Source organism: Grammomys surdaster, unplaced genomic scaffold, assembly GCF_004785775.1.
Source record: "Grammomys surdaster isolate TR1022 unplaced genomic scaffold, NIH_TR_1.0 62, whole genome shotgun sequence".
In the NCBI taxonomy this organism is placed as follows: domain Eukaryota; kingdom Metazoa; phylum Chordata; class Mammalia; order Rodentia; family Muridae; genus Grammomys; species Grammomys surdaster.
Window position 1 is genome coordinate 21,330,693 of NW_021604564.1, and position 22,256 is coordinate 21,352,948.

The 22,256-nt window shown below is 42.0% G+C and overlaps 1 protein-coding gene across 1 annotated transcript; it reads right to left on the reverse strand.

The window, feature by feature from the left end:
- Positions 1-2,009: 2,009 nt before the first annotated feature.
- Positions 2,010-9,373, reverse strand: Il21 (interleukin 21). Its single transcript, XM_028754705.1, has 5 exons — positions 9,227-9,373; positions 9,077-9,112; positions 4,337-4,492; positions 2,123-2,200; positions 2,010-2,033 (listed from the first exon to the last, which is right to left on the reverse strand). Exons 1-5 carry the CDS (start codon positions 9,371-9,373, stop codon positions 2,010-2,012), a joined length of 441 nt encoding a protein of 146 aa, XP_028610538.1.
- Between the last annotated feature and the right edge of the window lie 12,883 nt (positions 9,374-22,256).

Sequence of the window (22,256 nt, forward strand, 5' to 3'; positions counted from 1 at the left end):
GTCAAGGACTGGCTGAGTCTTGAGCACAGAGAGATTCAAGACTGTTGTGCCAGACTTACTTTGTCTAGTTTATTCCAAAGCATCTCTTTCCCTCGGCTCGTGGAGAAGCCGTTACTGGCATTTCCAAACTATACAAGCTCTTAGCCTGTGCTGCATTGAATTATTTGTGCTTCTAGAGTAGAAATAGCCAGTGACTTCAAAGGCTAGAACATATTTTTAACAATAAACACACCAAAATAAATACATTGTCTTAAATATAAAAATCACAGTGTCAAGAAGTCAACAGTTATACAGCCAGAAACAACAGCAAAATAAAACATGGAGAATCCCCTCTCTCTTCATCATTGCTTTCATTTCAAGGATTGCATCTCTGCTTCAGTCTTCCAGCAGCAAACTCAACAACCCATGCTAGCACCATTGGACACCGAGGTGGGCTACGTGTGTATAATGACATCAAGAATAACACATTTACAGTTACACAATTTCTTTGCAATATATATTTTAAAATATTAAGAGACTATGTTGTTTCTGATTGTGACACTTTTCTGGGAATTAATTAACAATACTCAGCTCTATCTTAGTGCACTGTGTCTGTGTTTGTTTTAAAAGCATTTGTAAGTAGACACTTTCTCCTTAGAGCAAAGCCTTCCCCCCATGTCATGCTTGGGATCTCAGATTCATTTTAACAATAAGAAATTCTCAAAGAGATTATACTATTCCAGGGAAAATAGCTTTCTAGACTTTTTAACTTGACATTGAAACATACTGTTGGAATTTACAGCAAATGGCGGAACCATTTGCTCAGTCTAGCCTCTGTGGTTAAAAGACTGGAATGTTAAGTAAAAGTCTGTTTAAAACTGGGACGAACCTCTTGTCTCTTGATTTATCTCCTGGTTTTGATTTTAAATAGATGGTTGAATTTAACTTATCAAAAGTGTGCACACAATGTATCCTAAGTGCTGAACTTGTTTGAAATGCTTTTTCTTAGACGTTTCGTTTTACTTAGAGGAAAGGAAGGAAAGGATGTGGGTTAGGAGATTGAGGCTGGAGTTAGCAGATTCGTCACAGCAAGGCTGGAGTTAGCAGATTCGTCACAGCAAGGCTGGAGTTAGCAGATTCATCACAGCACACCCATAGCCACTTGAGATGAGAGCTACAAACTTGAAAACTCTATTTGGCTCCAGAAGACTGGTGATATTTGAACTGCCATAGGTTTTGGTTGCCATCTTCACAAGATTAAACTATTAGCTTATAGAGGGACTTGACACTGGGAAGAAGGCGAGTTAAGCCTGCTTCTTAATGCGCCCTTACCGCTTTAAAAAACAGTGAAGGCCAGCGGTGAGCTTCATAAATAGGTTAAATTCTACCATGCTTAAGTAGTTTGATAGACCTAATCAAGAAGAAAACTTGTTTGTACCCACCTGGAAAAACTCTCTTGTAGAGTATAAATAGATTAGATATCGATATGCCAGATGTTAGTGGTAATGAGTAAACCCTTCAGACATGCTTTCAAGTACAAAGTTTTTCTTAAAGAATAAAGACTTCAGTTTTCAATTTCATCTTACGCTTATGTATTTTCAGCTTACATCATTCAGTTAGGATCATAATGGACCTTATTCTTGAAGACCAACAAATTCTCTAGCTATATTTTTTTAGTTAAAATCTTTAGTTCTCCCCTTCCAATCAAAGAATGTCTCAGTTGGACGATAAGATGAAGCCACAACATAAGAAGTCCCAGAAATCCCTGAAACGGGAAGCTGGACTCTTGTTGAGAAGAGATTTTCCATGTTGACAGCATGGAGTCTGTGAAGGGAACCACAAATCTGCGTAGTAAATGATCTTAACCTGCAGCTTTTCTGAGTTGTTCATATCCTAAAATACTGTATTTCTCCCCTCGCAATCCCAGGAGGCAAGATGTACTCCTGCGTTAGTGAGCGTCTATAGTGTCCGGCGTCTCCTCGGGTCCTCGGGAATCTTCGGCCCTCGGGAATCTTTGGGTCCCGTGTGTTCTAGGAAAGATGCTGATGAATCATCTGTGGAAACGACAGCCTGTGAGTAACTTGCCATAAGAGGCGACCCGGAGACAATGTGGAAGAGAAAGAAATGCATTTAAGGTGCATACCATTTGAAGGAGCCATTTTAGTCTTTCTAGGAATTCTTTGGGTGTTTTTTTCTCATACGAATCACAGGCAGGGCATTTCTGGAAATCAAAATAAATAAATAAATAAATAAATAAATAAATAAATAAATAAAATACTTAAAAACTCGTAAAATTCTTTTTTTAAAAACTTTGTACTTTATAAAATACATATGTAAAATGCATTTCTTCTCTTGCAAACATAAGTCACATTCAGTAACAAACATTAGGAAAATTCTATCAGATTGTTCTGTGATTTCATCCTCAGAGACAACGCTTCATATTTTGGTGTTTAAACTATTATATCAGGGTTTTTGCACCCTTTCTTCTTCATCTCCTTCTTCTTTCTCCTCCTCCCCCTACTCCTCTGTCTCCTCCTCCTTTGCATTCTTGTTACCCTGGTTCTTACATGCTGTTTGTTGTTAGTTTTTAGCCAATTACAAGGGTTTCCTGGGCCTTAGATACACTTTCAGCACAGGATATGTGGCAGCTACTTTGTTTTTCAGCACAGATGGAGCATAAGTGCTATTTTTGGATACAGACGTGGTGTCTAACTGTTCCTTTTTATGTACAATTCTACAAATATCACCTGGGCAGGTAATTTTTTATATATATCAAATTTCTAGAGTTTATGAAGTAGATTATAGGGATAAATACCTCAAGGAATATACATTGTAAAACATGTTTCCTCTTTGCACTTAGACTAGTCTTACCACTGTTGGGTACTGTTTCCACAATTTACAAGACAGGATTCCCTTTTTTAACTTCTATTCACTTGATAACTAGGGATACTGAGCGAATTTTCATAGGGTGTGGCTGGCTTTCCTCCCTTCTCATCAGTCTCTCTCCCTCCCTCCCTCCCCCTTTCTCCTTCAGATTTATGCTCATTCTTATTTCAATACCAAAACAACAGGCTGCTTCTTAATGCTCAGTCATGTGAGATCACGGTGAGAACATCTGGGGACAGCACTACAGCTTTGTTCTTCCTAATCTTGACACAGCTGTTTGTGAAACCTGGAGAAAGTTGGCCCCTTTATAGTTCTCACTTTCCTCACATCTACATGAACGAGCTTGGTGTAGAAGAGTTGGGTTCCAGGTCTACAGCATACAGCATCGTTTCCTAAGTCTCTTTATCACTGCCCCTCCCCCATTTCTCTTTCCTCCTGCTTTCCTTCCTTCCTTCCTTCCTTCCTTCCTTCCTTCCTTCCTTCCTTCTTTCCTTCTTTCCTTTCCTTTTCTCCCTCCCTTTCTCTCTCCCTCCCTTCCTCCCTTCCCTCCTTCTTTGAAGCTTCCTGAACAAGGTCTGATCCTGATAAACCAGAGTGTCCTGAAAGTCTCAATCCTCCTGCCTCAGCTTCCTGGTGCTGAGCTTGAAAGCAGGTACTAACTTCTCAGGCAGTTCCTTTCTTTGTGAAGAAAGTTTTAGAGGGACATTTTCACATAATAACCTGGCCGAGCAATCAGAAGAAACAAGACTCCCTTTCATAATGTAATTATGATTTCATTATAGTCCATGTGGCATTTCTTGAAGGACAGACAACCAATAAATAAAACAGAAAAACTTATTTTATGTCCTCTCTGCAGATTTTGATTAATGTTTGAATTAGTTGATTATTGAGTCTCTGCATTGCATATAAGTTGGCCAAAGAAGATATGCAAGGAAATTCAGGATTCCCCCCCCCAAAAAAAAACAGGAACCTGGATTTCCCAGCCCCATAAAAAGATGCTCTCTTTTAAATTTAATATTGACTCTGCTTTTGCCTGGGACAGAAATACTTTAATCTTGGTGTTGTAAGCTCTCTTTTCTTGTCAGACAGCTAAAATCTAGTCCCTGATAATGATGACACAAGCTATGGCCAGGACATGGATGAAAGGGAATTATCTCTTAACTTCTAACACGTCCTCTTCCTAATGGCTTTGTCATCCCAGAAGCTTCTGTTAACATACTGCCAAGGGAGTCATAGCCAGTTCTAGTTGGGTTTCTAGAGGGACAGTGAAGACTTAATGGAGGTGACACCACTTCTCAAAGTGTACCTTGTACATCATGGAGTAACACTGCAAGAAGGTGGGCGGAGCTGTAGCTGCTGTGTGGATGTGTGAAGCGCAGTGTGTTACAGCTAACAAGTAAAATTCGGATAGATAACATGCTCCATGCTAGTGATAACTTGGAACAAGAAAGACGACAAAGGACAATCTTACAGCTATGTGCCTCTGTTTCTTCCCTGTCCTCCTGGCAGGCAACCTTCTCCTCAGCTGTGCCACTAAGTCAAGGATGAATGTCTTATTGTTGCCAGTGTTTGATGGCTTGAGTTTGGCCTTCTGAAAACAGACAAAAGCTGCATGCTCACAGTGCCCCTGAAAGAGAGACAAGTAGCATATGTTAATGACCTTAAAGATAATTAGCATTTGTTAATATCCTTAAAGATAATTAGCATGTGTTAATGACCTCAAAGATAGTTAGCATATGTTAATGAACATTGTTCCAAAGGTTAAAAATGACCTTCCAGCTCTCAGCTTCTGCTTGGACATTTGTCTTGGACATTTGTTTTAGGGGTTCCATTAGGTCTTGTCATATCTCCACTTAAACTTTGCCAAAGAGTTTTTCCCACGTGCACAGCCTCCCATCTGGAAGAAAAAGGAGCCATTTCCTACCACACAGAGACAAGCAGGGTCCTCACTCTTTACAATTTTCTATGCCTGATGTTGTACCGATGTCACTCTGAAGTTGAATCGGTTGGGCAACAGCTTTGTTGGATAGTGTGTGTGTGTGCACACACACACACACGCACGTGCACAGGCACACAAGCACATGTGTTTGTAGCCTGTTTGTTTGTGTGTGTGTGAACCTGATGTGTATATGTGTTATGTGTGTGCATGTTTATATGTGTTACGTGTGTGTGTGTGTGTGTGTGCATGCAGGTGGCTGTAGAAGTATGTGGAAGGTATGAGAACCCAGGGCCACACACACACACACACATATATATACATACATGTATGTATGTATGTATGTAGTATGTATGTATGTATGCAGTCTACCACTAAGCTAGCAGACCAGCCTTTCTATCTGTGACAGAGAATTTAGTTTAGGAGCACAGTCACTAAACTCTGAGGCTGTAAATTGTGATTCATGGCAGCTTTGTGGAAATGATCCAACAGTCTGGCTAAGAATTTTTCATCACTTCTGTCCACTCTGCACACAGGTGTCTCCATGGGTGGTTTGCCTAGGGCAGCACTCTAGTCTGCAGTACCTGATGCAAGTGCTCAGTAACTAACTGTGGCTCCATTAGTGGGTGAATGAGTTAAGACCACCCCAGTAATACAGTCTAAAGTGTTTCACCTGCTCCAGCCACCAAACATCTCAGCCTTGTCTGCATAGGGCAGGATTCCCAATGAAGGGTCAAAACACAGAAATTAAAACTTGCTTAACCAGTGGTTAGGACAACCTTCTTTAGAAGAGCTGTGTCAGAGACTGGACAAGTAAACAGACTAAGGATCAAAGCCTTCTCTTTGCTTCAGTCAAATACCCACTGGCCAGTGAAGAATCTCAAACATTCCTATTGTTCCATTCCTAACAACAGAATCCATTGGAAGAGCACGCTGGGCAAGCGCTCTTTCACTGAGTTGAATGAACCCTTGGCTATGGAAGAGCAACATCTGAAACCATCTTAACTCTGATCCAAGAACTCCTGACTGGGTTGCTGCTTCCTTTAGCGTGTGTGTGTGTGTGTGTGTGTGTGTGTGTGTGTGTGTGTGCGCGCGCGCTATTCTCCCTGGAAGTTGCTACATCTTCTTGTCACCAATGTGCATTTAAGCCACTAGCTTCCAACCAGAAGCGTCCCTCCTTCCCAGCGATCTTGCCGGAATCTCCTCGGGGACAATCAGCTGAAAGAGCAGCTAGCCTGCTTTGCATTTTCCAACCTATGCACTTGGCCACCATGAAAGTTGACTAATAACAAGAGCCTATCAGCCTTGCTTTGCATAGGCAGCAGTAAGCCCAGTGTGGCTTATCTAGTCCCTTCTATCAGGTAGCTTGCCTGTCACTAGGGCAAAGCGCCAGCCTTCCCATGTTTGCCAAAATGCTTATTTAATAGAAACTATTTATAAACGTTAATTATAGCACTTTTTTTTTCCTTGAAAACCACATGTTCATGTTTGTTGAAGTTTTTTTCTTTTCTCTTCTTTTTGACCACAACCGGCTTAACTTACTGGAAAAAATAATATTCATATTTAAAGGGGTAAATTTTCCAGCTGAAACTGAAAACGCTAACTGCTTCATCTGTGATGATCTGAGAAACCAGCATTTCTCACAGGGGCTTATTTTGCTGAGTTAACATTTTCATCTGTACACTGAAAGAAAAGTAGGTTCCAAAGAAGCTTGGGGAGAGGTCGGCAGAACAAACTCCCTGAGACTATCCGGCCAGGAATGGCCAGGCTCAGACATCAAAGCCTCACCCAGACTCGAGGAGAGATATGGCGTCAGGATGTGCATGTGCCACTGTCCCCACCCTTCCCTATCTACTACTGATAAGACACAGGTTTAGTTTTGTCCTACAGGAAGCAGCCTGTCTCTAGAAATGTGTGATCTGGGACAGGAATCTTCAGGCTGGACTTCAGGGCAAGGCAGAGGCAGAAAAGCAGTGGAGAAACAGGGCCTGCCTCGTGAGAGTCTGAGAGATGGGGAGTGGGTGGGAAGGTGGAGGGAATCTGGAGCCTCTGAGATCCAGGAGGCTTGGAGACAGAAAATAATCATGCTTGTGTTTCCTGGCTACTTTTCTCAGCTGACCTCAGTGGAGAATCTGAGGAATTTTCTAGACCTCCTTGGCTCCTGCAGACTGGAAGGTACAGTTAGCCAGGAAAGGAGCTGAAAAGCCACTCCTCTCCTTAGTAGAGAAGAGATTTTCATAAAAGGCATACTGGCTTGCTAGTTCTACAACTGAATGTCTGAAAGGATAAGACTAATTTCTTACAGCCTATTTCTGACAAAAAAAATCATTTTTTATCTTTTGGAAGGAAAGACATGGCCAAGTTACCATAGAGTATTTTAGCAACTGTTAGGTGACTTGGCTTCATCACAAGACCAGGGTTTCCTAGTGACACTGTATTGGGCTGGATAACTTTGCTGTCAGATCCATTCCACACATTCCACAACATCCCTAGCAGCCCTGGCCTCTAGGGACCAGATTTAGCACCCTCAGCCCATCCCCAACTATGCCAACCAAAGTTTCCTCACATAATGTCAATGCTCACCTGGGGAAGGGCAACAAACCCTTGGATACATGAGAATGGGAGACACAAGGGAGGGGGTTGGCTACAAATCTCAGTAGCCTTGTAGAATTTGTTACAGACCCTGCTTTGGATGCTAGCTCTGAAAACTTGATACATAGTTTCTGTAGCCCTTACTGCCTGCCTCTGTCTTTACGTCGCCTGCCCGTGTAGCTTGAAGGTGTTAGTTAAAATAATACTCAATGCTTCGTAGGCAATTCTGCTTGGTCAAATCATCAGAATGATACAGGTACGCTGAGACAAATCTTCTCATGAAGATGTAAGACTTTCAAATATCTGTTAGAAGATAGATTTCTAGAGACTGGGAAGGGAGCAAAGGAAGAGAACAGAGGGCGTGTGGACAAGGCTGTGCATGTATACAATCACAGGGACCCGCATCAACTTGTATTAATGTGTATTAGCAATGTAAAGGTGATAAAAATTAAAGTGGCTACTGGGAAATTCAGATTTAAAAAGGTATCTTTCACTAAAAAAATGTATCCAAAAAGCACTCATTGGGTCAACTCAGATGAAAATGAAGGATTTTCCTATGTTCTACTTTGTAAGGTACGAGCTGCAGGCAGGCAACCCTAGAAAGAACTGTACCCCCAATAATCAAACATGGTGCATGAGATGCTGATAATTAGACATGTTGAGAAATATTCTCACTTATTGGAAATGTCCTTTGAATAAGTTTGAATGTGCGACTTTCAGTTTAGAGGCTGCTCATTAGAAAGGACCTAGTAAACACAGGAGTGGTCCTGTTGAGAGCTAGAGAGTGAACAGAGCAGAGAGGCGGTGTGACTCACTCACTTTCTAAACTTTTACGCTGTCATTTACCATAATTCTCTTCTTTGAGTGTCTGTGTGGTGTCCTCATTACTGGCAAAACTCTCCTAGTTTTCCTGATTTGTGCAATTAAAGGTCTAGCAGTGCGAGCATTTCCCCAGTTTCATTTACAATGCTCAATTACCAAGCTGAAGACCGGAATAAAGAAGTTCTCGGGGAAGAGACAGCAGAAGCCCCTCCACACTATAAGCCAAGCTCCTCCTCCATGGGATATGAATGGCACAAGGGTTGGAATGAGCTGTAGAGAACGACCCTTTGGAAAGACTTCACCAAAGACTAAAGACAAGGAGGCCCAGGTACATGGGAGTTACACTCAGGGACTTGTGATTTCTGCACTCCGCTCTCTGCCTTCCTGGCAATTTCTTTCTTTCTTTCTTTTCAAATATTTGTTATTAAAATGCAAGTGTTGCCTTCTATCTTAAATAGGACCACAAAGAAAGTTACAGAGCTTTCATATCCCAAGGCTCTAAAAATAGAATTATCTGTTCCTCGTTCAGAAACTGATCCCAGCACAGCTTTTTATCATTGCTAGTTTGTCTTAGGAACTCTAGAGGGTAAACATGTATTTTATAAGGATATGTCATATATCATTTTAAGGATTAATAATATATATATATATAATTATAAATATATATAATGTATGATATTTTATAATATCATTGTTTGGTTCACTAGTAAATCTATGGATACATGGCCAAAATGGAAATGAACATTTTGCCAATTATTAATCTCCGAAGTCATTGAAAATCAGCATAATCATTCTAACTGACTTGTTAGACTTTAAACTTACATAAAATACATTTTTAGAAATAAGTTCAACTGATCTTACCTTTACATCTTGTGGAGCTGGTAGAAGTTCAGGATCCTAAGAAAATTAGCCAAAAAGAATTAGTTGTGAGTCGGTGATGCAAGCCAAAATGCTCCTTTTGCATTAATTAAAAATATTATTTAAATTGCATTGTGACAAACAGAGCCTTACCAAGTCATTCTCATAGATTTTCAGCTGTTCAACAATGTCTATAAGATGACGAAGTCTAATCAGGAGGCGATCTGGCCCTTGGGAGGTTGATTTATGGGCCACTGTCCCCAAGAAGATGACTACCAGACAGACAAGGGTCCTCTCCATGCCACTAGAACTGGGTCTCCAGCAGCTGATGAGCAGGGCCTTGATCTGGTTCTCACTTCAACCTGACTGTGGACAGGTTGTCTCTACAGCTACCTATTTATTCATCCCTCAAGAAGAGGCAAAGCCCTCCCATTGCAGCCTGGAAATCTTTGTACAGTGGATGAGTGTGAGTAACTCACTCGTTTTTCTTTTCCATTGGCTAGGTATACGTGTGCGTGTGGGGGCAGGGATGGATAGAGTCCACGAAATGTGCCCCATCTGCATCTTAGACAGGAAAAAGAGACACATGGGTGAATTCCAGTTTTCAGCACTTAACAAGGTGTGTGTGTGTGTGTGTGTGTGTGTGTGGCACAGGAGGCACCATCAGATTTCAGAGAAGTAAACACAAACACTTTGATCTTTTGCTCTGCACCCCTGGCACCTTACCTGGTTTGTCTGACAGTCATAAAGACACTTCTGCAATGAGTAAAGCAGCGGTGTGTCCTTTATTGGAACTTTTCATAGGGTAATGACTATGCTTTTTGACTGAACCATCCTGTATTCCATTGCAAAGATGGAAGAGGTTAACTTTTAGGAGAAATTAAATGATGGGCTAGTTTCCTAACTAGCAAGAGATACTTACCTGTTTGCAGGGGTATTAAAATAGGATTTTCTTCCAATTTTTACCAATGTATCTTTAAATAGCACTAATGGTGCTTCCTGACACTTTATGTAACAATATGGTTTGTAGATATAATAAACTGTTTTGATGAGCTATGTAGACAGTGTGCTTTCTGTGAAGACCTCGTTCTATCTTCATTAAAATAAGGGCCCACTGTATTATTCTGTACTACACATTGCTTATATTTAATGCACCAATTAAACAAATGAAAAAGGATAAATACTCCTTTCTGTCCACGTTTTAAAAAAATATCTTCAAACACCAAGAGCAAAAGTATCTGTGGCGTCTCTTTTCCTCCTAGGGCTGTGCTGGCTATTTCTGTTGGACCTTGTCTCCACTGGGTCTGAGCAGCATGCTTCTAATTGCACTTGTGATCAAGTAGAGGCTGATAAAAGTCTCAGAGAGCAGACGTGGTTTTAGCACCTGCCTCTCTGCTGCATTTCTTGTCTTTATGGTCCTTCACCCACTGGAGAAAGTTGAATATTATACTCTTGTTCAAAGGATGTGTAGGCCATAGTCAGGTATGTCTTACAAATAAGCCTCTTGACTGTAGATTTTGATTTACCTGCTTGTCCACTCATTTTTTGGCACACTTACAACCTTACCTTCCTGTATTCCAGAATACTATGGAGCCAACATAGAGTTTGTACCTGATTTACAAACTCTAATACTGAAATCTAATAATTTCTGAAATCTAATAATATCTATCTATTCAAGCTATGATCCTATGCAGGAGATGAACATTCTTAGTCTGATGAAAAGGTACTTCTGATAATCATTCAGTTCTGTAAGGGAAGTTGCTGTGTGAACTTGTTAACCAATAAGAACCAAAGCTCACCACTTGGTGCGCCCCATGGCTTTACTCACATGGTCTTTTCTACACGTTTTCCTGATGTTCTATACATGGCGATTAAGAGTTCAAAAGCAGACTTCCTGAGTTTGAGTACAGACTCTAACAGTGAATTGCCATATGACCTGAGCATGCTCTGGTGAGCGGAGGGTGGGAACTTTACAGGCTTACAAGTCCAAGGAGAGGGCTAAGTACAGCACATGATGAAGGACCAGGACACTGATTGATCCTAACTGAGGGTGGGAAGGAGGTATGGACATATACAAAGAAGAGCGAGACCAACACTAAGCCATGCGTGTGGCGTGGCTTTAGTGACGGTAAAAACATCGAAAGTCATGCTGCCCACAGGAAACCACTGCTCTTGATCCCGTTGCAGACCCCATCATGCCCCAGGACCCCCTGGCACTTTGCACAAGCCACCTGTCCAGATCAAGTCTCAAGTGTCCTGCCCAAACATCCCAACCCAGGAGCTGTTAGGAGTGGAAATCCCTGGGGACAGTTCTGCAGTGCTGAGGATACTAGCATTATGGGACCCACAGAAAGGAAGGTGAAGGGTCAAAGTCAAAGTTGATGAGGTGACAGAAACATAGCCTGCACAGCACACAGGCAGAGTCGTGTATCCTCAGAGGCTGGAGAAACCAAGGAATGGGCCAACGCTAGAGCAGTCTTTCTCAACCTGTGGGTCGCGACCCCTTGGAGGTTAACTTCTCAACCTGTGGGTCATGACCCCGTGGAGGTTAACTCACCCTTTCACAGGGGTCAGCTAAGACCATGGGAAAACACAGATTTTACACTACGGTTCATAACAGTAACTAAATCACAGTTAAAAAGTAGCAATGAAATAATGTATGGTGGGAGCATTAGGAAGGTTGAGAACCACTGCTTTGGGGATCCCAGCCCACCACACAACCACGTTCTTCTACGAGCTCATTGTGCCCCTGACCTTTTGACCTGCAAAATACTTACTTTGAGTTGTTTTGTATTTGTTTGGTTAGCAATATAATTTTGTTTTATTTTTCCCTCTTATTGAAAATAGATTTTTTTCTAATATAACATATCCTGATTGCAGTTTCCCCTCTCCATACTCCTCCCAGTTCCTCCTCACCTCCCCTTCTATCCAGATCTACCCTGTTTCTGTCTCTCAATAGAAAACCAACAGGTATCTAAGGGATAATGATAAAATAAAATATAATAAGATGAAACAAAAACTATCATATCAGAATAGGACAAAACAAGCAATAAGAAAGGGGATAAAAACAAGAAAAGACTAACAACAAGCATATAGACACAGAGGCACAAACAAGTGTGCATTTGCTTGCACACTCAGGAACCCCATATAAACACTAAACTTGAAGCCATAATATATAGGCAAAGGGTCTGTAGTATAAAAAAGAGAGAAGAAAATAATTAGTAATAATAAATCTAAAATTAAAAATAAGATAAATTTTTTTAAAAGAAGGACAAGCTCAGACATGACACAATGAGACAAGAACCTCCAAAGGTGTCATGGCGTTGTTCTCTGTTGACTGAGTACTGCTAGGCCTTAGCCCATTCTAAAGAGTAGTTTGTTTCCCCACTGGGACTCCCTTGGAGGAAACTGAATTTTCATTTACAAGTGGCTATCAATTGGAGATTGCTTCTAGGTTAGAAATGGGGACATGTGTCCATTTCTTTCAGCTCAGGGAGCCCCTCTGGTGTAGACACACATAGGCCCTTGCGTGCTGCCTCAGTCTCTGTGAGTTCCTACGAACTGGGTGTTTAGAAAGCCTTGTTTTCTTGGTGTTCTCCATCCCTGCTGGCTCTTACATTCTTCCCACCTACTATTCTGGAAGGTTCTCTGAGCTCTGCGGGAAGAGCAGTATCGGGTATGGGTTCCATTCCTGGAGTGAGCCTTATGTCTAATTAGATATTGGTTAGTCACTCCCACAAGCTTAAGTCACCATTGTCCCAGCATATTTTGCAGTCAGGATACCACTGTAGATCAGAGGATTTGTGACTGGGTTGGTGCTTATGGTTCTCCTTTGGTGGCATCTTGAGTACCTTCCTGTACCAAGACACGAGCAAGTAGAGCTGAAGGCTCTTGTGGGCAAGAGCATGACTTCTCCATGTTCAGTGAGTTGTGTAGGAGTTGATTTTAGCCCTCGGGGCTTGATCTCAGTTTGTGGAGAGCAAACTATAGTCTTGGCAACAGCCTGTGTTATTTGGGGCTTCCTATGGAACCCTTTTGGCCAACCACTCAAATAGATACAACCCAATCCCAGAGCTGGAAGCTTCATTTGGTGACAAGAGATGTTCAATTGGGGCTTTATCTAAACCCATTATTTGGCAATTTTATATAGATTGCCTTCATACATGTATATATTTTAGGAAGCTTCTACTGTATTAGGTTTTCATGCTGCTCTTCAAATGGCCTTTAATTTCAGCGGTCTCTCCCCCTATCCCTCCATCATCCCCCACTTTCTTCTCTCTTCCCACTTGATCCTCCCATTCTAGTGACCTCCCCACCCATCCATAATTATCTATTCTATTTATCTTTCCTAGAGAAATCTGTATGTTCTCCACTAGTCCCTTACTCAGTATCTAACCTCTGTGGTTCTACCAATTGTAGGTTGGTTAGCATTGACTTCACAGGCAATATCCACATATAAGTGAATACATATTATATTTGTCTTTTTGGGGTCTAGGTTACTTCATTCGGGATGATTTTTTTCTAGTTCCATCCCTTTACTTGCAAATTTCATGATTTCATTCTTTTTAATGCCTGAGTAATATTTCATTGTATAAATGTACCACATTTTCTTTTTCTATTCATCTGCTAAGGGGCATAGAAGTTGTTTCCAGTTTCTGGCTATTATGAATAGAACAGTAATGGACATGGCTGAGCAAGTGTCCTTGTGGTAGGACAGAGCATCCTTTGGGTAGTGCCCAAGAGTAGTTGGATCTTGAGGTAGAGTGATTCCCATCTTCCTGAGCAATGGTCACATTGTTTCCATAATGGCTATACAAAGTTTGTACTTCCACAAGCAATAGATGAATGTTCCTATTTCTCCACATCCTCATCAGCATGAGCTGTCACTTGTTTTATTGATCTTTGCCATTCTGGTGGGAGTAAGATGATCTTTTTGATAGGCTATTGGATTCTGTAAGTATTTTATTGAGAATTTTTACATCTATGTTTAGAAGACAAATTGGTCTATAATTCTGTTTCTTTGTTGGGTCTTTATATGTGATTTGGGTATCAAGGTAACTGTGGCCTCATAAAATGAATTGGGCTATGTTCCTTTTGTTTCTGTTCTGTGGAATAATTCAAGGAGTCTGTTGTTATGTCCCCCTTTTCATTTCTAATTTTGCCAATTTGGATATTCTCTCTCTGTCTTTTAGTTAATTTGGATATGGGTTTGTCATTTTTAATGATTTTCTTATTGATAGTCAGGTAGCATTCAGGGAGTTATTTCAATTCTCTTGCACCAGCTGAGACTTGCTTGTGCCCTAACCCTAACTCTTAGTATGTGATCAATTTTGGAGAATATTCCATGAAGTGCTGAGAAAAAGGTATATTCTTCTGTGCTTGAATGAAATGTTCTGTAAATATCTGTTAGATCCATTTGGTTTATAACATCTATAGTTCCATTATTTCTGCTTAGTGTTTGTCTGGAAGACTTGTCTATTGGTGAGAGTGGGGTATCAAGGTCTCACACTATCAGTTTGTAAGGGTAAATATATGATTTAAGCTGCAATAGTGTTTCTTTTATTTGTGCCTTGTGTTTGGGGCATAGATGCTAAGAACTGCAATGTCCTCTTGGTGGATATTGCCTTTGATGAGTATATAATGCCTTCGTTGTCTTTTGTGATCAGTTTCGGTTTGAAGTCTATGGTTTTCAGATATTAAAACACCTGCTCCATCCTGCTTCTTAGGTCTGTTTTGCTTGGTTTGTCCTTTTCCAACTCTTTGCCCTGATGTGATGTCTACAGTTGATGTTGAGGTGTGTTTCTTGGTTGCAACAGAAGTATGAATCCTGTGTTCACATCCATTCTGTTAGTTTGCGTCTTTTTACTGGACTTTCTTAAATCATTGAGTATGTAACAATTTGTTACAGAAGCAACAGGAAGTTAAAATACCCAGGCATGGATTTTAATTTTAGACAGAGTCTCATACATCTCAGACTGGCCTCAGATTTGCTATATAGCTCAAAATAACGTCTGAGCCTCCTGATTTCCACCACCCAGCCAGTAGGATTAACAGGTGTGTGGCTACCATACCTGACTTATGTCATCCTGGGGATGGAATTTGGGTCTAGGACATGAGGCAAGGACTCTCACAACTGAGTTTTATCTCCAGCCCTAGAATTCTTACTCTTGAGGAAAAGGGAGGGAGGAGGAACAGCATGTTGTGTGACTGTGTCCAGCTTTTTCAGTGTACAGAGAGAGGATGGGGAGGTGTGAGGATGGGGAGGAAGATGAGCATCCTGCTGTGCAGTGTAGACTTCAGAGAGTAAACATGGAGTCTAGCCTTCTCAGCCCCGAGAGGCCTTCAGTCAGAAGCAACAGTGTACTTCAGAATTGCAAAGCTAATCTTGCCTTTTATTTGAGTTTACCACTATATTGAGTGATAAGCCCATATTTATTGTAAGTGCATAGCCAAAAATGGCTCTCTGCTTAAAGCACAGCCCATTGCTCCTCTGCACATCTCAGTGGCTTTCACTCATTAACTCAGAGTCTTTTTTTATTATTTGGAGGCTCTAGGCCTGCCCTAACACCTGCTTTACAAATGAAGCTTTATGAGATGAACGCTATCAGAGAGTACTTTGATGGCAGTGTAAATTGTGTTTTGTCTTGTGTATGATTTTTGTCTGAAAGGAACACAGGCTGAATCCAAGAAGTACCACTCGTGGAGCTCTGTGGGGAAAACAGCACCACCAAGTACTCTTATCTGAGGCTCCAGCCCCACCTCGAAGAGCCACACCCATCTACTGTGCTGCCCAGAGCTTCCATTTCATAGACTCCCACACAGCCATAGTAAACCACAGTGACACCCTTTCCAATGCCTGCACCTGGGGGCAAAAAATCTCTTTTTGTAGGTAAAGCACTTTATGTGTGTAACAGTTACTGGTTTATAATGGTTTAATGCACCTGGAACCTTTGTATTATAGCATGGTCTTTTGTCTCGGGTTCCTATCTGCTCTTTCAGTCTCAGTTTTCAGTGTTGCTCTTTAACCCCATTTTCCCCTAAGCCTGTGGTTTTTATTGTTTACTCTTGCATGATGCAGTGATTTTATACATATATGCCATATTGTAGTAGAGCTAATATTTCGTTTATAAGTATTACACTTTTACCTTATCAGTAACTATTCAAATCCAGGTCAAAAGCAGGGGTTTTATTTGTTCTCTCTCTCTCTCTCTCTCTCTCTCTCTCTCTCTCTCTCTCTCTCTGTTTTGCTTGTTTGTTTGTTTGTTTTTGGCTTTCAGTCCTGGAGAGTGAATCCAGAGTCTTGTGCATGAGCCTTTGCTGTCTATAGAGCCATATCCAGGCCTTTAATCTTTTTGGTTTTAAGTGAGATATAATCTTGCTGAGTTGTCCAGCTTAGCCTTGAACTCATTAAATAGTCCAAGCTGGCCTTGAACTTGCCAGTCTCATTCTCTCAGACTCCTAAGCAGCTGTAATTCTGGATTTTCAGGCTTGGCTGGGGCATTTTCTGACATTCACAGGCCTCCTGAACCCCCTTGCAGAATTTAGTGCTCATATTTGTGGGAAGAGAATGGTCTTGAATTTCATCAACTGGCTTTTCAGGGAAAACATCCTGCAAGTGCTGTCTATCTTCCAGACTACAGAGCCATCTGTGGAGGCCATGAAAACAATGGCACCTTCCCACTGTACCAACTTCAAATCAGAGATTTTACACAGAAGCTGAGCAGCCTGACCAGGACATCCTGTACACAGCCAAGGGTGGCTTCACTCCTGGGTCACCTCAGAACCTTGATGTCAGGTGACAGTTTTGGAGAGTGTCACTGTAAATGCTTGAAAGAAAGAAGAAAACTTTTGTCATCTATAGGAGGAGATTCATAGCCATCTTTCAAGACCTTTCTGGGACAGCCTATGCTTATAGTACAGGGCAGAAATATGGCCAAGGGAGTGCGCCAGGGTACCGTCTATCAAGGCAGCGTGAGAGAGATAAGCAGTGTGACCTGAGCAGATGACAAGATGCTTTGTGGGTCTGCACTCTGCTGGGCTGATGGCACCCAACTCCTGCACCCTGTCTGCAAGCGCTTCCTCCAACCACCAGCTGCTGTTAAGTCTGAAGGTGCTGCATGGAGACTATCATTCACATATGCAATTGGCAAAAGTGTTTTTATTTCAAGAAAGCAAGAAGCCTGCATGCAGGGATCAGCCATTTATAAAACAGCAAAGACCCCAGACAAAGGCACACAGGTCTGTTTATAGGGAATTAAGGGAATTTTAGCTAAGATTGGATAATCAGAAACCTCATTGGTGATGCTAGGAATATTACATGGGTTGGTTTCTGATTAGCTTGTGTCTAGGTGTTCAGTGGACTGCATTTCTATGCCATGAACATTTGACCACAGGATGAGATACCCAAACCATATAAGGTCCATCAGATGGCCCATCCTGAGATAAGATATTTCCCTGTCCTTGTGGTTATCTCTAGGCTGTTCTTTGGATGGGGGATTTTATGGCCTTGTTCTTGGAATTTATGCTGTGTTTCTGGATCTGGTGACTTATGGTCTAGTTCCTGGAATGGATGACTTTCTTTTCTACATCCATCCATGTTGACCCTCTGGGTGGAACCATGTGTTCTGCTTTGCCAACTTCAGAAAGAGGTGACTGAGGGTTAGGTGGTGTGACCTTATGCACAGCGAGGAGAATTCACACAGAGACCTTTACCTGGGTGGCCTAAGCCTTCTGTAGGCCTATGTTCACCTGGAAACTTCTCCACTGGGATGAGCCAAGATGATTTTTACACTTCCCAATCCTATTTGGTAGCCGCTGAGATAATCTTATTTGATTGGAAGGAGGAAAGTCTAGAAGTAGAGCACCAGAATTTGCTGAGGTCCTAGCTATTCATTCTATATATGTTCTCTCCTTTCTACACACTCCATTCTCTCTTCTCTCCTTATCTCAGATTTCATGTATTTATTCATATCACGGCTTGATTACTTTTCCAAAAGGTATCTAAAAAGTGTGTTGCATACTTACAACCAACATGAATCTAAGGAGGTCAGTTCATCCTGAATTCAACTCTAATGTTTGGATCACCGTCATACATATTGACACTAGGACATCCCTTTCCATTCTAGGATCTCCTGGGATCATCTCAAGCCATGTAGTGAAGCAGTTCTCTTGTCTGTTATCTTCAGGGGAAGCAGAAGCCTTCTTGAACTCTCTAGCACTTATGGTGAGGGGCCATGTTACTAGGGTCTGGTGGTTGATATGGCAGGAGAGGTCTCTCATTGCAGCTGTTCACATAGGTGCATTCCTGGGGCTGGGGCATCTTCTGGTGGTGGCCTCAGGGGGGCACCCAGTGCCTGGAGTCTCTAGGGTTACTTACACATCATTGATATGTATTCTGGAAGTCTTCTCCTACTGCTGAAAATCTGGGTCCAGAGGACTTTCCCAGTAGCCATGTGGACCTCCTCATTAATCTTAGTTATTCATGACTAATGTCTAATGGCATACCAGTGAGACTGGGAAGGGGATGTCTTTACTCCATAGTGACACTGGAGAAAAAGAACCCAAAGACCCACACGGTCACACACACACACACACACACACACACACACACACACACATATCTTGGCCTCTTGTTGAGTCCTAACCAACATTAGTCCTGCTCAATCTGGCCTTGAGGATGGCTCACTTTCTTTCCTAGGATGATGGCTGATTGTAGCATCAACCAGAATTAGTCAATAGGGGAGTCCCTCTAAGATGCCTACTGAGTTCCCTGAGCGCTTCCCCAGGGCCACTCAGGGTATTACAGAGAGGAACTACAGCTATTAATTCTTTGTGACACATCTTGCTTTTGTGAATTTATAGTTGAAAAATAGTAAATTTCAAAAAAGAATCCTCATTCCTGGGAATGGAAGTCATTGGTCCTGTATGTAAACTTCATTTGTCTTCCATGAATAATGACTCCAACAGCTATGGAAAGCCAGCTGTCATGGAGGAAACGGTGGCAGGCAGCAAACCACACCTCCAATCTGTGTCTTTTTCTGTCTCTCTGTCTCTGCCTCTGTCTCTTTCACACACACACACATATGCATGTATGCACGCACACACACACACGTACATGCACATGCATGTGCACACGCACACATGTACACACACTCTGAGCCTGGGCAGCTTCGGTGTCACCTCCCAGTCCTTGCCTCCAGACTTCCTCTATGACTGTCCCCTTCTTGTGTTTTTCCATACTACTTTGTTTTTTCTTCAAACCCTCGTAATATGAAACCAAGATGCATTTGTTGTTTGTTTTTTTAACTGTTTTATTTATTTATACTTCAAATGTTGCCCCCCTTCCCAGTCCCCTTTCAAGAGTTCTTCACCCCATCCCCTCTCCCCTTTGCCTCTGAGAGGGTGCTCCCCACCCCTCCATCCCCCACCCCACCCACCTACCCCTCACCTCACCCCCACATCCCCCTTTCCTGAGTTATCACGCTTCAACAGGATTAGGTGCATCCTCTCCCACTGAGGCTAGACAAGGCTGTCCTCTGCTACTGTCAGCTGGGGGCCACAGACCAGCCCATGTATCCACTTTGGTTGGTGGCTTAGTCTCTGGAACCTCCCAGGGGTCCAGTTAGTTGATATTGTTGTTCTTCCTGTGGGGTTGCCATCCCCTTCAGCTCCTTCATTCTTTCCCCTAACTCTTCCATAGGGATCCCAACCTCAGTACAATGGTTGGCTGTAAGTATCTATATTGGTCTCAGTCAGCTGCTGCTAGAGCCTCTCAGAGGATAGCCATGCTAGTCTGTTAGCAGAACATGGTCATAGCGTCAGGGTTTAGGGTCCACCTATGAGATGGATCCCAAGTTGGGCTGGTCACTGGATTGCCTTTTCTTAAGTCTCTACTCCATTTTTGTCCCTGCATTTCCTTTAGACAGGAACAATTCTGGATCAGAAACTTTGAAGATAGTTTGGTGACCCCATCCCTCCTCTGGGAGTCCTGTCTATCTACTGGAGGTAGACGCTTCAGGCTCCGTCTCCCCACTGTTGAGCATTTCAGCAAAGGTCATCCCTCTCATATCCCGGGCCTCTGGGACTTTCTAGAGGTTTCCCTTGCTCCACCCCACCCCCACAGGTGCACATTTTCATTCATTCTCCTGGCTCTCTGGGCTTTTCTCCTGTCTCCCCCCTCCCATACTCTCCTATACCCCTCCTGTCACGACTCCCACACTGGTCCCTCCCTCTGCCTTCCAAAATTGTTTTGTTCCCTCTTCTAAGAGGAACTGAAGCCTCCTCACTTGTATCTTCCTTCTTGTTAAACTTCTATGGTTAAACATCTATGGTTAAACGTCTATGGATTGTATCCTAGGTGTTCTGTACTTTTGGACTAATATCCAGTTTTCAAAGTGAGTACATACCATGCTTGTCATTTTAGGTCTAGGTTACCTCATTCAGGATGTTATTTTTTAGTTCCATCTATTTGCCTGCAAAACTCATGATCTCCTCAATTTTAATAGCTGAATAGTATTCCATTGTGTAAATGAACCACATTTTTTGTATCCATTCTTTGGTTGAGGGACATCTGAGTTGTTTCCAGCTTCTGGGTATTACAAATAAGGCTGCTATGAACTTAGGGGACACATGTCTTTGTGGTATGGTAGAGTATCTTTTGGGTATGTGTCCAGGAGCTGAGTCTTCAGGTAGAATTATTTCCAATTTTCTGAGGAACTGCCAGATTGATTTACAGAGTAGTTGTACCAGTTCGGAATCCCACCAACAATGGAGGCGTGTTCTTCTTTCTCTACATCCTTGCCAGCATGTACTGTCACTTGAGGTTTTGATCTTAGCCATTCTGATTGGTGTAAAGTATAATCTCAGATTTGTTTTGAGTTGCATTTCCCTGATGACTAAGGATGTTGAACATTTCTTTAAATACTTCTCGGTCATTCAAGATTTCTCTGTTGAAATAGCTCTGTACTCCATTTTTTTAAATTGGGTTACCTGGTTTTTTGGAGTCTAACTTCTTGAGTTCTCTATATATTTTGGATATTACCCCTCCATCAGATGTAAGGTTAGTGAAGATCTTTTCCCAATATGTAGGTTGCTGTGCATTTGAATGGCAACTGTTTGATTGGATAATTCTTCCTAATTCCTACCTTAAATGTTTGTTTAAAATAAAAGAATTGAGTACTGTCTTCTCCAGAGAACAGAGGTTTTGATTTGAGGTCTGGGGTTCCCTCTCCTCACCTGGATTTAATGATCTTTTAACAGAAAAGCAAAAGCATCATTTGTCTGGGGAGAACTGTAAGAAGTTGATGACTACTGGGCTCTAGAAGTTAGACAGCCTGGGAGCATGATAGCCTCTGAGTCCATGAAGACAGCCTGGGAGTGTGATAGCCTCTGAGTCCATGAAGACAGCCTGGGAGTGTGATAGCCTCTGAGTCCATGAAGACAGCCTGGGAGTGTGATAGCCTCTGAGTCCATGAAGACAGCCTGGGAGTGTGATAGCCTCTGAGTCCATGAAGACAGCCTGGGAGTGTGATAGCCTCTGAGTCCATGAAGACAGCCTGGGAGCGTGATAGCCTCTGAGTCCATGAAGACAGCCTGGGAGTGTGATAGCCTCTGAGTCCATGAATGAGCCCTTTTTACTTTTGAAAACATCTCTTGTCTTTTCTACTTAACGCTCTAAGTAGCTTCAACAGTGGACTCTTTGGGAACTGCTACACAGCTTCTCCATTGCACAGACATGTATTAAAAGCTGTCAGTCACTCCCCAGGACAGCAGGGACATTTTTGTACAGTTTTGTTCAGGATTGGTAAGATGGTGTTTTTATTTTTATTTCTTTTAGCATTCTCAGCTTGTGGGTTTGCAAACCTCTATCTCCAAAAAATATTTGCAATATGATTCATAACAGTAGCAAGGTTAGAGTTGTGAAGTATCAGTGAAAATAATTTTATGGTTGGGGGTCACCACAAACAATATGAAGAACTGTGTTAAAGGGTCACAGCATTAGGAAGATTGAGAACCACTGAGTTATCTGCTAAGTTTTATATTATTAGACAGAGACACTTAGGTAAAAGGTATATGCTCTCACAGGCACATAGTTGGAATATAAAAAATAGTTGATAAAGTTGAAGTTACTGGATAGTGACTTCCTACACCAGAGTTCATAGGGGGTCAAAAAGACATTGTGTTG